Raw genomic sequence first — 18,618 nt, 5'->3', positions numbered from 1 at the left:
ATGAGATGAACATCAACAAAAGCAAAACGAGGATAATGGAATGTAGTCAAATTAAATCGGGTGATGCTGAGGGAATTAGATTAGGAAATGAGACACTTAAAGTAGTAAAGGAGTTTTGCTATTTAGGGAGTAAAATAACTGATGATGGTCGAAGTAGAGAGGATATAAAATGAAGACTGGCAATGGCAAGGAAATCGTTTCTGAAGAAGAGAAATTTGTTAACATTGAGTATAGATTTAAGTGTCAGGAAGTCGTTTCTGAAAGTGTTTCTATGGAGTGTAGCCATGTATGGAAGTGAAACATGGACGATAACTAGTATGGACAAGAAGAGAATAGAAGTTTTCGAAATGTGGTGCTACAGAAGGATGCTGAAGATAAGGTGGGTAGATCACGTAACTAATGAGGAGGTATTGAATAGGATTGGGGAGAAGAGGAGTTTGTGGCACAACTTGACAAGAAGAAGGGTTCTGGTTGGTAAGACATTTTCTGATGCATCGAGGGATCACAAATTTAGCATTGGAGGGCAGTGTGGAGGGTAAAAATCGTAGAGGGAGACCAAGAGATGAATACACTAAGCAGATTCAGAAGAATGTAGGTTGCAGTAAGTACTGGGAGATGAAGCAGCTTGCACTGCATCAAACCAGTCTCAGGACAGAAGACCACAACAACAACAACAACAACAACAACATTGTCTAAAATTAACACACAAGTATAAGCTTCTTAGTGATTTTTTATACACTGTCTCCTGGTATCTGTAATTTTTTAATGTTTTAAAAATTGTGCTCATTTGTCATGAATGCAACAGCTTTCTGTTATCCAAATAGGAGCCAAATGAATACATAACTTACTCACAACCAACTATAGAGATGTGGAATAAGTCAGTGACTATATTCGTAAAATTAAAAGCCATAAAAATTGATTTTTGTGGTAGAGTAATGACTAATTAGCTTTAATAATAGTTTTGCATACGCCATTATAATCAATGTGACAGCTATAAGTAGAGATATTGGGAAAATAAAGAATCTGATAGAAGGATGTTCATAATTTTGTATTTTGTAAAACATGGAATTAATGTTATTAAATAGCTTAGAAGTATTTGATGGTAGGTCTCAAGCAGAGAGATAGATTGGTAATATAAGCACTATGGATGTATAGGACATAAATTGTATGTCAAGTAATATGTTGAGCATGTCACATAGGTAATTGAGCTCAAATATTTTCCCAACATGTCAGGTGTAGAAGGAAAGACAGATAGCAATCATCAACCCATTTTAGTCAATCTGCATGACATGAAAAAGAGTAAAGTGTCTCCTTTAGTTCCACTCAATAACATTTAAGTGCAATATGTCATGAAAAAAATATTTCACTCTTCAACAGTATGCACTCTAACATGAACTTCTGTGATATATTAGAACTACACCTTCCGATGAAAAGGATCTGGACACACAATAGGGAGGGGGGTTTGTCCACCCTGTGCCTCAACACTTTGCTGACAACACTTTTAGTAAGGTGTCTGAATGTACATGGAGGAATGGTAACCCATTCTTGCTCAGTAACTGAAACAATAGAAGATAGTGATGTTGGATGCTGAGGTCTGGAGCAAAGTCGACATTATAAGTCGTTCTGAAGGTTTTCTATGGGGATCAGGTTGGGACTCGGGGCAGGCCTATCCATTTCAAGAATGTTATTCTCCACAAACCATTGTTTCACATGCTGCACTATGACAGGGTGTACTGTCATGGTGATACAATCAATCATCATCTGCGAACTTTCCCTATACTGTACACAGTAATCAGTGCTGTAAAATGTATTCATATTCTCCCGCATATAGTGTTTTCTCAACTCCAGTAACCAAGAAAACCACTGCCATACCATATGTAACACCTTCTCCACACTTCACTGTTGGTGCTATGTATGATGACAGGTAACATTCACTAGGTGTTTCCCAAACCCAAACCCTTCCATCAGATCCATGGGCTATAGCATTATTCACCACCCCCAGTGACTGATTTCCTGTCATCCACTGTCCAGTTGCGTCACTTTTTCACCACCTGAAGCATCACTTAGCATTGACTATAAAATGTCTAGTTTCTGATGAACTATTCGACCATTGTACCCTATTCTTTTTAACCCCCTGTGCACATTCATTGTGCTATCTGAACTTGTGGCAGCACCTTGGAACTCAAGAATTATTCCTTTTGCTGATTTGATGCAATTTGTTATTACCAGCCTCTACAATGCTCGACCGACTCTCGCAATCAGTACATGATGTGTGCCTGGTCTTGGGTTAGCCATTATTGTTTCTACGCATTTCCATTTCACAATCACATCATCAGCAGTCATTTTGGAAAACTTTAGAATGGTTGAAATGTCCCTTATGAATTTGTTACTCATGTGATCTAATGATTAGTTGTCGTCTGAAATCACTGAGCTGTCCTGACTGCCGTAATCTGCTGTTACTGCTTTCTGCTGACAACACAATACTCCTCACTTCCTTCTGTACTGGCAGGTCTGCCTCTCGTGACACCTAGCGATCAATCCCTATCACATAGGGATGCCTGGACATTTTTTATCAGGTAGTGTACGTGGCTGATATAGATAAGCCTTAGAATTGTATGTGAATATACTTTTATTTAAACAATATTATGAAAAGAATAGTAGCTACTCACCATATAGCAGAGATACTGAATCACAATAGGCACAACAAAAAGCTTTTGCCCAACAAAGCGTTCGTCGGAGATGTGCGGTCAGGTGTGTGTGTGTGTGTGTGTGTGTGTGTGTGTGTGTGTGTGTGTGTGTGTGTATTTTCTATCTCTGATGAAGGCCATGTTGGCCAAAAGCTCATTTTCTGACAGTCTTTTTGTTGTGCTATCTGTGACTCAGCATCTCCACTATATGGTGAGTAGCAACTATCCTTTTTATAATACTGTACATTCCATCCTGGATTTTCCATTGTTTAATTTTATTTAAAGGTTTATTTCTGGAATAAATTAGTTTACAGTCAGTGACTTCAGGAAATTTCACTTTAATTTTCATTTAAATTTCAGGTACAAAATAAGAAGGCAGAAACTACGTTGCCACCCGACGAGGATAGTTCTGATGAGTCCGAACAAATACAACCTGTGTTACATGCACCACATGTAAGAGTGACTTCTCACGCTGACACCTCAGATGATTCAGAGCAGCTAGATAACAGGATGGCAACTGAAACTCAGAATAGGACACTTCGGGGTATGGATCTTCATTTAGGCTTAACTAGTCATGCAGACACTTGAGTGCTTGTTTATTTATATTCCTGAAATCAGTTGATTCGATCCATGAAATATCACTAATTCTGGAATGATTACATTCACATAATTAATAAAAAAGTTTATGCCACCATTACAGTAACCAAGCTAATACTCTGAATGTTAATCAGTAGAATCTGTGTAATGTATATGTAATCAGCCATATAAAATGATTTTCTGCTCTAGCTTAGTTGGTAGCCACACCATTCAAACATTTGTGTGACATGTTATGAAATTTTGTATTTCCATATTAATAGAGAACATTACCTGCTACAGGTATGCTTAGTCAAGGTCTCCAATTCTGACAGTGACTCTTTAGGTATGAGTATGTTATTTCAGGGCACAAGTAACAAAAAACTGTTGACTGAAACTTTTCTTTGTCACACAGTCCTCAAAACTATGATGATAAGAACAGATATTGTGGTTATATTTTATGAATCAAAGAGAATATCTATACCTTCCTGGATAGTAAAGTTCTGAATTTAATTATTGTCTTTATATTCTACATGTACATCTATACTCTCCCAACTACTGTGAATTGTATGGCTGAGGGTACATCCCATTGTACTAGTTATTAAGGTTTCGTATTGTTCCAATAATATAGTCTAGTATTCTTTCCCTACCCACTCAGTTGTTGTACTGTGTCTGTTATATCTTCTTAGAAAGCTAGCTCCAGATTTGAAACGTCAGGTGTATATTATCTTGGTTGAATGGTATTTTTGCTGCTCCAGTCATTATTTCATTCTCCCAATATTACAAATTAGTAAGTGTATATTCATTATCACTGTTTTGTATAATATAATGTAGATGTGAGGGGTGTCATTCTTTCAATCCATGTTTCTTGAAGAAATAGGGTGGTGAACAAAACCACACTCAATGAGAGAGAGTTATGGATATAAATTTACAGGGAACTTGATTTATTTGTGTTATTGTATATTTAACTTACAATATGCAAATATTGCCATTTTCATTGGCGATGGGTGATAACCACTCAATTTTGTGATCTACCCCTCCCTCGTTTATTGTCACTACTGTCTACGATTTAGAAGTCTTTTCATAAGATTTAAGAGGAGTGACATTTACAATAAATGTTGATGGTGTTGAGACAGGAACCAGCCACAAATTTATTTTACTTTCCTTTATTCAAAAGGTACCGTTACCGGTTTCGAATCATTACAATTCATCAACAGCTTTCATGCTTTCATTAGAACATGTGGTGCATTTTTTATTGATTAGTTGTCCTAAAATATAAATAATACATAATTATAGGCACGCCACACAGATGGTTGCATTACAGATTTGCTTTGGGATGTGACTTATGTGAAATGTCAGTTTGGAGTATTTGTTGTTATAGTTTTCGTCCAACAGATGATGTTCGTAGTTTCCGACACATTCTTATCATTGCATACATAAATTTGTATAATTGAGCACTTTAGATTTGTCACTGAATATATTTCCACCACATTTTTATTGTTGCACATGTAAATTTGTATCGCTGAGCACTTTAGATTTATCAAAGAATACATTTCTAACATGCACCACATGTTTTGATAGATACAAAGTGTTTACAAAGATATGAGTGTCAAAGAAGCTTTGATATATTGTAAAATTATAAAGATGTCCCATGTTTGGAAAAGGATCATATATTCACTTATGCAACTGAAACACCTTTTACACAAGTACAGAGAGAAAGTGATTTTGTGAATATTAGAGCGAATATTGTTACGTTAATTATATAGATGTTCTATGTCAAGGTTTTTTTGGGTAAGGAATACATTATTTATTTACATTTAGCATCCTGTCAATTGTAGTAACACATAAATTTGCTACTTGATCTGCAGATAGGTTTAGGAATATTATTTGCTCTGGAGGGTGGAAAATAGTTTTTGGAAATTTTTCAGGAACGAGGTGTTAGCTAACTGAGTTTATACATTAAGGATATAGTCTGGGGCACTTTTTTATTTTATTTCTATTTCTTCTGATATATTCATAGTGGCTCCTTTTTCTGCTAGATGTAAAATTTTTTAAGTTGTTCTCAGTGTTTCTCACTGAATGGTTTTCTTCAGCAATATGGGCTGCAAATGCAGATTTGTTAAAGTTGCTAAGCCTTAAACTTCTGCCTGTCTGTCCAATGTAGAATTTTGGACATGTATCACATTTGAACTTGTATATTCCTGATTTACTGTAGGGACTCTTGGAGGTATTTACATCATGGATTACTTTTTGTTGTAATTTATTATTTGTGGAAAAGCTGATTGTGATATTTTTCTTTTTAAATAAGTTTGCTATTTGGTATGATAGTGGGCCTATATATGGGAGAGCAGCATATTTAGGTTTGGCTTCTGTGGCACACTGATTTGGTTTGGAGCGCATGTTGTGTGGATTGCTGTTAAGTGGATCTGTGGTTTTTGTTTGCATTTTGTTGTGGAGTTTTTCTGTTATGATGGGTTTATATCCATTATTATGAACAACTGTTTTAATTATTTTGGTTTCATTTTGTTGGTCTGTGTTACTTATTGGTACTTTTTTAAAGTGCTCAGTGATACAAATTTACACATGCAATGATAAGAATGTGTTGGAAATGTATTCAGTGACAAATCTAAAGTGCTCAATTATACAAATTTATGTGTGCAATGATAAGAATGTGGCAGAAACTACGAACATCATCTTTTGGATGAAAACTATAAAAACAAATACTCCAAACTGACATTTCCCATAAGTCACATCCCAATGCAAATCTGTAACACAACCATCTGTGTGGCCTGTTTATAATTATGTATTATTTATATTTTAGGACAACTGATCAATAAAAAATGCACCACATGTTCTAATGAAACCATGAAAGCCGTCTGGCGATGAATTGTAATGATTCGAAACCGGTAACGGTACCTTTTGAGTAAAGGGACTTAAAATAAATTTGTGGCTGGTTGCTGTCTCAACACCATCAACATTTGTCTTCAAATAACATCCACGGTCTCCACCCATGTCATCATATGTCAAATTTGCATTTACAATAAACTTTTTACTTACCTTTTCTCACGTAGTTGGCTCCATTTCTTCATGCCTAGGATAATAACAATATACCAAATGGTTTACAATTTTTCTTGACATATGAATTTGTGTAGTTTATTATTATTATTATTATTATTATTATTATTATGTTATAAATGAATCCAGAAACAAACATAATAAACAATACTAGAATGCATAATTAATACTGAAATCTAAATCTTAAATATTTAGCACACTTAAGATTTTCATTATTAATTATGCATTCTAGTATTGTTTATTATGTTTATTTCTGGATTCATTTATAACACAATAATAATAATAATAAACTACACAAATTCACATGTCAAGAAAAAATGTTTCCAAAAAATAAAAAATAAAATAAATTTAACTGTACATTCAGACCTAGTACATGTCGATTGTAACAACGAAAATAAAGTAATTCTTTTTCATAGATTTTAGCTTGAATTACAACATATTGGGTATAAAATTATATGAAATTTTTCAGAAAAACAACTGAGGTAATATTGATCTGTCCAAAATTCAGAAAATATTCCTGGTGTCGACTACTTCTTTTGAGGAAAAGTATGCTAGTGGAGGATGTCCCTTTACAATGTCCCCCTCACACAATTTGAAACAATGTGTTTACATTATTTTGTTTCCTATTATAAGATTTCCCAAACGGTGTACAAAATTATGCCAAAAGATAGAATACATATGTATAGAACTATCTGATACATAACATTTTACAGAAAACATAAGAAAAAAATCTACTATACAAGCCATAATCTGTACATATATAAGGACATGGCATTCATATTTCCAGATCTGTGGAACATCCTGTCGCAAGACAAATGATACAAAGTCAAAACTATAACATTACAGCACTAAATTTTAGAAATAAGTGCAGAGACAATGTAAATTACTAGAATTACAAATTGCAAGTTTACATCTATAAAGTCACACCTCCAACATCTTCAAAGAGAAGGAAAAAAACATTCAGAGCTGAAGGGTATGATGAGGGAGCTGACTCGAAAAACTCATGACAAGGGATACAAACCAGAAGAATATATTCAGGCATGAGTAGGAATATAACACAAAATCAATCAGCCACTTAAACCAGAGTATGTAAGGATATGTTGACTGATGAAAGGAGAAAATAATGAAAAAACTAAGCTTACGACGTGGGGACCGACCCATGAATCCAAACCACACCAGCAAAAAGTTCATAATCATATATCAATAAGTTCAATCATATGTAAAGAATAATTATAGGAAGCATCTTGCCTCAATCAATAGTTGCACACTCTCCTTGAGTGCACACACATAGTCTCAATGACCAGGGGTACCCAAAACAGAGTTAAGCATGAGTTTGCCCACAACTCAGGTTCAAATGATGTACAATAATGCAGTACTCAGGATAAATACACATAATCAGACTCATAAATAGGTTTGAATGATGACATAATTGAGCAGCTTGAGGGCCAAAATCAGTGTGTGAAATCAGAAATGTATACAGCTTGATATACTATCTGTGCTTGTAAATGTCTTCTACACTATTTGCTAATGGTACATACAAACTGACCTATGTGCATAGAATCCTAGAAGATTAATTTACAATTGATACAAAAAATACATATTGAGTGCTGAGATAAGAAAATTCATTCAAATGTATGACTACTAACCTAACAACACCTAATTTTATCAGATTCTGATAATTATTTACAACGTGGTTCATAGAATGAACTCTTCAACTTTTTAAGTTTCCACATTTCTGTGTTGAAAGTAACAAATCATCAATCATAGAACATCAATCTCCCACAGCATTATTTGAAGTTACGTAATGTATTGGGACGTTAATACCCCTACTCGAAAAAATATACATTTACGTGGAATGACACTGTCTATGGCAGCGACTGCCTTTCTAAACAAATAGTTCCATTAATTCTTCATATAAGATAGTTTCTTGGCTAGAATTTACAAATTTCAGTCACAACACTGATGTAGTTTACAGATACATGAGTATATTACCCAGCACGTATGATTTCTTGTAAGCCGACTGGACCAGCAAGGGTGCAGCCACACAGGAGTGTGGGAGTGGATCCACCTAAATCTTTCAGTTTCCTCCCTAGGTTTCTCATCACACACTCCAGTGGATAGGTTATTTTCTGTCTAGCTTTCACATCAAATTCCGAAACATTGTTTTGTGTACTAAGTGTGCTGTTCAATACCTCCCTCACATCACACGGTGTACGCTCTACCCATTTGTAATGAAAAAGCACATATACATGGTTTACGTCAGAATGGATTAAAAAGTGTTCACATATGAAACATTAATAAACAGTGCTAAATGCATTGAAAAAATGAACTAGTGAGCTGATATACACAGATATACTGTTACTAATTTTTACAGAACATATGTATAAAATGAGTCTTCACTCAATTTACTAGAACACCCAGACTTTATCCAAAAGAGTTCATGACAAATTTCATTATTCTCTGCAGAGTACATAGGAATATTAATAATATTTAACCATAATAATATTCTAAGCTAAGAAAATTTATTACTAGATATTTAATGGCATTGTCCCATTTCAAAATTGTAAAAGGATCTACTCATTTAGTCTCATAACATATATGTATCAAATTATAAAGCACAAATCTATCGCAAAATTATAATTATATAGTTGTATGAACCTGTAAATATAGTGTGGCATAGATTTAAACTCAGTCAATTGATAAGACAGAACTTTATAAATCACATCATCTTACATACTACATTCCTGACAAACAAAACAGCATTATATAGTCGTATGAATCTGCAAACATAGTGTGTATTTTCTTCAAGACTACGGATCACTATGCATCTGTGTTCAAGGGTCTCATCTTCCTGCAGAAGGAACACAAAACACATTATTGTCAAAATTACACTTCCTGCTTAGATCCTCTTTCACTTCATTCCACCAATCTGGATACAAATTCTGACTAGCAATAGCTAACTTATTCCAGAACACACATTTATCTGTGTTATCATCCATCTGGCCCCAAACAAACTTCAAAAAGTTTTCACCTCTATCTCTAGGCTCACAGATAACTCACCTTTACTGTTTGGATCATTACTCTGCATGACATTAATGAAAAACTGTTTTTACTGGACTGGTATTCCATGACTGTCACTTACATTATCACATATGTCACTAACCTTACCTGTATTGTCAACATCATTTACAAATAACTCTGAATCTACATTATTCTGAAACTCCACAAATACCCGATACTCATCATCATCATATTCTTCCAAAATTACTTCATCAACATCACTGACAATACAAGTCTCATCTCAATCAAAGTTACTTACCTCACTTACATTAATTTGCAATAAGCCACCAGTCTCAGACTTACCAACCTCAGTTACTTCACAGCTCTCATTCACATCTACATCAAAAATATCACCTAGTTCAGATCCAAGACAGTCATCATCTGATTAACGTACATCAACAACACTGTTTTCTGACCACGACAAGAAATCGTTAGTACATAATACATCAAAATTCTCACTACTCTCACATTTTGATTTGAGATAGCACCTACATCATCATAATTAAACACAGTATCCCAATACTTTTGATCAAAACATAAATGAGAAATCTGATATTCCTTCTGTTCAATTTCAGATACAAGTGCCATATCATTGGCACTGTTATTATTGTCTGATTGCAGGTGTAACTTGAGAACCCTGTGCTTGTTATGTTTCCTCACCCAAAACTGTGGACCTTCATTGATGCGAACTACCATTTCCCGATTAGTAACTTCTATGATTGTTTTTTCTATTAAAATGCCCATGGTTATCCCCATTATTCCTATCCTTCTGAAGTTCAAAATTTCTCTCTCTAGTGACACTTTGATCCTGATAGAAGTTGCCATTATCACTGTTTCTGTAGTTACTCCCAATGTGATTTCTATCATTCCGATTATTATGGTACATACTTCGTTCTGCTGCCTATCCAGCCCGCCAACGTATTATAAAAATTGTTCAAGACAATCATCAGGTCCATGTACTAAATCCCACTGCAACCTTTCTGGTAATCTCAAATGAAGCTCACTTCTCAAATGGTTTGTCAAGGTGTGATAATTTTTTAAATTCTTACAAAACTCTTTCAAAGTGCCGTTCTTATTCCTATAATTAGGACCATTCAAAAATTCACTTTTGATTCTCACCTGTTCTGCTCCCGAGCAAAATTTATTTAAAAAACTTTTCTCAGATCTCTGATATGTTTCTCAATGACTTAAATTTAAATTTACCCATGACAGAGCTTCACCTTCAAGATATCTTTTTACAAATTTAATGTTTTGATTGTCATTCATGCCTGATACAATATACAGTGGATGGAAATTATCTGATGGAAAACTTTTGATAGGAGTGTTGGACCAAGCAATACTATTGTTTGCACATAGACTTTGGTTTACATAAATTTCCTGAACCACTGAAATTTTTTGTTCTAAAACAGTTACATTAGTTTGCATATTGTTTTCAACATTTGAAATTTTTTGGTTTAAATTGGCAATATTATGTTCCACTTCTTCCATTACGGCCTTCTGTTCAATTATGATGTCATCAACATTTGTCGATTGTCTCACTGTCTAACTACCAATTGATTTTCCAAAACAATAAATTTATTTTCTAAAATATAATAACTTTTTCATTCACACTTTTTAACTCATCTGACAACCCACTTTTTAACTCTGAAACTTGATTACTAAGTTGACCTATCTGATCTTGTACTTTACCCATTTTACTATTGTTATCTGTCTTCATTTCTCTAGTTTTGCCAAAATTAACTGCAAAATGTCAGTCTTTACTGTTCCTTACTGACTATGATTTCACTGGGCTCAGACATGTCCTGGCTGGATCCTACAATTTTCATTTCTACCTCACTCCCACACTCATCCCTATTCATTTTGTTAACAAGCACAAGAGTCCACAAACAAATTAACTTCACAAATAGTTTATACTTATCTTTCCTTTTTGATGTCCCTGGTTGTAGTTGAAAAGTCCTCTTTCTTTTGATCCATTACGTCATTATCAGTAGTTCATTGTCACTGTTAGTATGATTTACTTTGTTGGGCAGTTTTCAGTTTTCTTGCTTCATATGATTGGAAATTTATTCATACACAAATTGCAAATGACATAAATCACTTTCTTTTCTGAAATAGACAAAACTTCATTATTATTCAATTGATACCGGATGATGCCCGCACTTGTAATCTACCCCTCCCTCCTTTATTGTCACTACTGTCAACGATTTCGAAGTCTTTTCATAAGATTTGTGAGGAGTAAGATTATCTTTTCTCGTGTACTTGGCTTGAGTTCTTCATGTCTTGTGGTCTGATTCTTGAAGCTGAAATTTCCACATTTTAGGTTCTCATGGCCCAATTGATATAAATAAATTTGAAGAACGTCTGTGCAGAAATTTTGTTTTTTGAATGTTTATTTGTGTCACATTTTACTATATCACACTGTCTTTTGAATTTTCACAGTAACCAAGCCGAAATTACATTGTTCGTTGAAATTACAGAAATTACTTCTGATCACATCAGAGGCCTGTTTACTACTACCTCACTCTGTGGTAATAACAATATTCCAAATGGTTTACAATTTTTCTTCACAAATGAATTTGTGTTAATTTATTATCATCCTTTTATAAATGAACCCAGAAATAAACATAATAAACAGTACTAGATTGCATAATTAATTATAGAGATTTTAAGTGTGCCAAATATTTTGTAATTTCAAATGTTGCTAAAAAAATAATTTTAACTGTACATTCAGAGCTAGTACATAATATTGATTATAACAACAAAAATAAAGTAATTCCTTTCCATATATTTTAGCTTGAAATATAACTTTTTGTGTATGAAATTATATGAAATTTTTCATAAAAACAGCTGAGAAGATAACTGACCTTTCCAAAATTTGAAAAATATTTCCAGTGTCAACTGTTTCTGTTGAGGAAAATTAATGCTAGAGGAGGATAACCCCTTACAATGTCCACACCTTTTCATTTCGGCTTATTGTAACATCTTGGTACCCTCCTGCCACTGTTGTCTCACCTTAGCCAATTGTTTGTGTGTGCTTCACTTGTTTGAATGTGTCATGGTTCTGTTAGTCCATTTGATGTGTTGTCACGCCGTATAATACATCAGTATTGTACTCATTATTGAAACAAATATGTACAGTCACAAGGTATTAAAGAATACCTTATCAAATTTTGCTGTCATGTGATATTAAAATGAAAGCAACACAGACTGGTTTTTAATTTTTATTTTACCCATATTATATACATTACCCTACATGCTTTGTGTCAGAAGTTATATACTTGAGTTTGATGTGGATCCCCAACACAGCACAGGTAGTGTCAATATAACATCAGCAGCTTTAGAATACCATAGATTTCACCACAAAATTAAACAAATTAAAAACAGCCATCATTAACAATGCACTCAAGCATCACACAGCACTACATAAGAAGTAATTTTACATAAATGTTTATATACTTCAAAATAAACAATTCTTACTGATCAAGTGGTAGTACCATAATTGTAACTGGATTCATCATTGAATATTTTGCCCAGTTGTATATGTACTAATTATGCCCACCTATTTATATAAAAATCTGAGAAAGTAGATACAATTACTCAAATAGATTAGTACCATTCATCATCACTTATTTTGTAATATTATTCTAAATATTCAGACATCCTGAAAAATGAGGCTCAAGTTGGTAGATGTACAAAGTATTACTAACACTCCAGTTAATTGTCCTAACAGACATTATACTTTGTACCATTTTTCAAGAATATGACTCCTAGCCCCCACAAATGTGGGTGTGCCGCAGGGGAGTGTCATAGGACCGTTGCTATTCACAATATACATAAATGACCTGGTGGATGACATCGGAAGTTCACTGAGGCTTTTTGCAGATGATGCTGTGGTGTATCGAGAGGTTGTAACAATGGAAAATTGTACTGAAATGCAGGAGGATCTGCAGCGAATTGACGCATGGTGCAGGGAATGGCAATTGAATCTCAATGTAGACAAGTGTAATGTGCTGCGAATACACAGAAAGATAGATCCTTTATCATTTAGCTACAAAATAGCAGGTCAGCAACTGGAAGCAGTTAATACCATAAATTATCTGGGAGTACGCATTAGGAGTGATTTAAAATGGAATGATCATATAATGTTGATCGTCGGTAAAGCAGATGCCAGACTGAGATTCATTGGAAGAATCCTAAGGAAATGCAATTCGAAAACAAAGGAAGTAGGTTACAGTACGCTTGTTCGCCCACTGCTTGAATACTGCTCAGCAGTGTGGGATCCGTACCAGATAGGGTTGATAGAAGATATAGAGAAGATCCAACGGAGAGCAGCACGCTTCGTTACAGGATCATTTAGTAATCGCGAAAGCGTTACGGAGATTATAGATAAACTCCAGTGGAAGACTCTGCAGGAGAGACACTCAGTAGCTCGGTAAGGGCTTTTGTCAAAGTTTCGAGAACATACCTCCCTCCTACGAATATCTCGTGAAGAGACCATGAGGATAAAATCAGAGAGATTAGAGCCCACACAGAGGCATACTGACTATCCTTCTTTCCACAAACAATACGAGACTGGAATAGAAGGGAGAACCGATAGAGGTACTCAAGGTACCCTCCGCCACACACCGTCAGGTGGCTTGCGGAGTATGGATGTAGATGTAGATGTAGAGGAATGTAACATACTTGATTGAAATGTATTTTCAAGTCAAAAGCATGTTCATCGTGACACATTTAATTTAATCATTTATTTTAAAGAATCCTGTGCATGTCACCACAATTATTCAAGTTGGCTTTTATTTATTATCATTAACTTTGATGGCTTCTGTCTCTTCATAAACTCATATAGTCTGAATCCTGTAGTATCAAGTGTGACACTGTTCGACACACATTCAGATTGTTTTATATACCTTCTCCCTTATTTCCCACTACAGTCTTTGGCAGACTATTGTTTTCCTTCATTTTGTCCAAATCTTGCTTAATCCAAAATCACTATAGCTTAAACAAAAATAATCTACCAATGGTTGTGTCCAACATAATTTTCAATGACCTGAATAGTCACCTTTCTCTCCAAACAGTATCCCAGTCAAGAGCTTGTAATACACATTTTCTTTTCAAGCCCATCTATGTTGTAATTGTTCTTTAGTGATTCCAAACATATGCTTTAATTTTAGTATATCCTTGGCTTTTTATATGCGCTTTCCAATTCTTGATCACCACTAGCTCCTTTCATATACAGCACGTCGTACTTTCACTTAGTTTCTTGCTGCCATTTAACCTGAGCCAGTAGACCATTTTGACAGTGTGTCTGAGTCCAGATTGTGTGTCCCTTGCACAAATTCAAATTCAGAGTATTCAAATTGTTAAAGGTAAAATACACTCTTACTGAGATGGCTGTGCAGCAGTTTATACTACTTTTAAAAAGTTAGAACTGTATAGCGTGCCTAAACAGTTACATTATGACATCAAAGAGAAACTTGAATTTTCTGAATGTACAAATAATTGCAAGTGCCTCTTTTTCTGATGCGCCGTTTTTTCCATATAGCATCCTGCTTGCAAAAGACATACTGTGCAATTTGTTTTTTCCATTCTTAAACACCTGAAGCAGTTTCCTGTGTCCCATTTTATTTATTTACATTTTCTTTGCAAAGAGTCATTAAAATAATGGCTTTTGCAAATGTCAGCTATAATAGTACCACAATAAAAAGTTTGGTAGTTTATTAAACCAAATTGAACTTTCCACATAGGGACTTCGATCGGTCATTTTGATCTTTGTCGAAGTTTATTATATTTTTTCCAAGTGTTGTAAGCACGTACATTGCTGCACTCACTAACTTCAGTTTGTTCACCCCAGAAAATGTTAAATGGTATCAATGTATTCCAAAGAATTAGGGGTCAATTGTTTTTGACAGTTCTTGGCCTAGTAATCATTTGCATACCTATCGGAAGAACAGGCATACTGTAGCTATCCTACAGAACAGAGTCAAAATTTAAACATTGCACACTTCCCCCAGCACAGGCAAATTGAGCAAAGCAGTTGGTTCTTTTGCATTAGGTGTGGTCTCAGATGTACTTTAGATTGCTTATAAAAGCACCATTTTTCAGTGGTGGTTCCTGAAAAAATACTGAAAAATCATGGTTTTTGGCTACGAAAATCACCAATTGTGGGATGGCCATTTCTATAATTTATATTCATGACAAATCATTGAATATTTACCGTATATACATAAGATGATGTTCTCAGGTAACCTTGAAACTTTTTTTTATATTTTGATTCATTACCGAGATCCAGAAGTTCAAAATTACTGTGCTTATGCAGGAAACCATGAAAACTGATTTTTAGCTGTTTTTGCACCATGTACCACAATTATCTAAATAACTAGCTACAGCAAATGGCTCAAATTTGAACTATACATTCTTTAGACCATTCATCTAGAAATACAATTTTGCAGTTTTCGAAAATCAGTACCCGTTATGAAGATACATCCTTAAAACCATGATTTTCGGATACGAAAAGAAATGATTGTATTGATGGCCACTTCTATAATTTCTTTTCATGGGAAATGATCAAATATTAGCCATATGTTCATAAGATAATGATCTCAGGAAACACTGAAACTTATTCCAATATCGATATCTGTCACAAAGATTCAGAGGTTCAAAGTTAGTGTACTTATACACATGAAATATACATTTAATATCTGGTCTGAGGCACAAAAATTAGTTTTAACTGATATAGTAAATACATAGCAAGGGTTCTAGGGTTATCACAAGTGTTCTGAGGTCCACAAACTATAACTTTAGTCAGCATTTTTTTACCAATAAAACTCTGATGCATTGTCTCTGTATGATGGGCACTTCACACCTATACAAATATGCCCAAAGTAGTACTGCAGTGACAAAAGAGGGTCTTACCATTCCTTAAAAGCACTTAAAATGACTGCTAAAAACTGTGTAAAACAGGAAAGACTGCAAATTCAATAAAATATTTCTAACAACATTTTTACTCTTTTAAGATACAAAGTCGTAAGCCAGATGTTTTCGATGAATTGCGATCATGAACAAAAAGAAAAGGAGAGTAAAGCAAATTTTGTTAACTTTATATTATGTGTACTTATTTGTTGTTTATATCTTTCAAAATATCAGGTGGTTATAAAGTAAAACTACTTACAAAGATCCAGTGTAGGCTGTAATTATTGAATGGGAGAGAAACTTGGTAGATACACTAATGAGTTAATTCAGACCAGTTTTATGCTGGGAAAAATTAGTTTCAGTTTTAGCCACCAGGTGCAAATTTGACACTATGAATGTAAGGAAGACATGTAGAAACATTTCCATATGTGATGGATTAGGAGTTGGATGTTGACAGAAAAGATCAAACAAGTGAGAAAGATATAATGTGGATATTATTATTAACCCTTCAATATGAGCACTGGAGATGTCGAAGAGATGCTGTATTAGTAAAACAATGTGATCACCAGTTGCTCACAGTAGTTCAGTGGAATCTGAGCAAATGTTCCCGTATACTGTCCTTTAGATCAGGTAGAGACCGAACATGTCACTGGTAAATGCCTTCTGTTAGATTTCCCCAGAGCCAAAAATCACAGTCATTCAGATCAGGTGATCTTGCCAGGCCACACATCTGGGAAACCTCTGAAGATAATACATGCATAGAAGGTTGCATTAAGCGGATCTTCCACTGTACAAGCGTTATGAAGTGTTGCACCATCTTGCATGGAAACAATGGTTTCCGCACAGTTGCAGTCTTCCAAAGCAGGAATTACATGCTGTACAAAGAGGTCTTGATAATTGCAGAAGCCATGGTATACCTGACAGGCCCTCTAGATGTATTCTCATCAAAGAAAAACAGACCGAGAATAAAGGTGCTTGTGAATTCACACCACACTGTCACATATGGCAAGTGCATTGGATCTTCATGTCCAACCTGTTTTAACAGTATCCCAAATTTGACAGTTCTGTGTATTCACTGCGTCCTGTAGAGTAAAACGTGCCTCCTCAATCCCTAGAATATTGCCCAGCCACATTTAATCAACTTTGATCTGTACCAGAAACTGAAGAGAAAATTGAGAATGCTGCTGTGGATCTCAAGGTTTCAGTTGGTGCCCTGTGTGTATTGTGTACCAGTACTAGTGTAAAATAGACTGCAAAACTTTCCGTACTGTTGATCATGGCACAGACAATTCTCGTGACACTGCAGGAGCACTAGTACTATCTGGGGCACGTGCTTTATGGCCAGTTACTGCAACAGTAACCTCATCAATAACTTCCACCACGATAGACTGCCTTCCTCTTACAGGTGCCACACCAAGCTCACTCGTGTTTCTGAATTACATTATCATCTTCTTTAAAGCATATAAGATGTTGGGCTTCTCCTCGGACCTTTCAGTTGACGTTAAACACTCTGTGCAGCACTGTAATTGCTCCTGTTCACATAAAATAGTTTCACTAGCTGCACACAGTCTCTCTTCTTGAAACTGTACTGTTCACTCACTTTATTTATTGTTAAATGACAGTGTGGATGTCATACAGTCAAACAAACAATGTAGAGTGCCAGATTTGCACCTGGTGACCAAAATTTGGAACTAACATTTTTCTAGATTCATCGGTTCCACATTCTTGCATTAGCCTGTCTACCAAATTTCACTACCATAAGATAATTACAGCCTTCTCTGGACCTCCATGAGTAGCTGCACTGTGGTTATAACCACCCGGTATATAAATGTGTTGAAGTATATAAATAAACTCAAAACTTTAAGGACATATAGACTTTGTTTTTTGTAAAGCATATCCTGCTGTAGCAGGGAAAAAAGGGAAAGAACAGGAAAAATGCTCCTGTCAGAGCACAGATGTTCCTCTTTATAAGTCTCGGACAGAAAAAATGGGGAACTAGCTGCCCCAGTCCTCATCTTGCCATCCTTGCCAAAAATTGTGACGTACAAACATACTTTGCATTTTTGTGCTGCAGGAGAGTAGCAGAGAGAACAGTGACAATGGAAGAGAGAAACAGCAGTGCTAATCAGAGAGAGTCATTGACTGGATCCTCTCAGTCTGGTGAAATGTAACTCATAGATACAGGGGATGGTGTGTTTTGGACCAAAATTTTAAACACGCGGGTATAGGGGAATACGAGGTGCTGTCCAAAGTTTTCAGGACTGGTGCTGCCATCTGTTGAAAACCTTACGTTTGGTCTAGTGGTCACCATCAC

At 35.1% G+C, this 18,618-nt stretch overlaps 1 protein-coding gene across 1 annotated transcript in view; it reads left to right on the top strand.

Moving 5' to 3' along the window:
* The window catches only part of LOC126257939 (dentin sialophosphoprotein-like), a 113,659-nt gene that overhangs the window by 60,709 nt on the left and 34,332 nt on the right, over positions 1 to 18,618 (top strand). Inside the window, exon 5 of the mRNA XM_049955603.1 lies at positions 3,048 to 3,231. Coding sequence (XP_049811560.1) covers positions 3,048 to 3,231 — 184 coding nt within the window. The remainder of the gene's footprint in view (positions 1 to 3,047; positions 3,232 to 18,618) is intronic.

This window comes from Schistocerca nitens, chromosome 1, assembly GCF_023898315.1.
Source record: "Schistocerca nitens isolate TAMUIC-IGC-003100 chromosome 1, iqSchNite1.1, whole genome shotgun sequence".
NCBI lineage: Eukaryota > Metazoa > Arthropoda > Insecta > Orthoptera > Acrididae > Schistocerca > Schistocerca nitens.
This window is presented reverse-complemented; position numbering and strand designations above follow the sequence as displayed.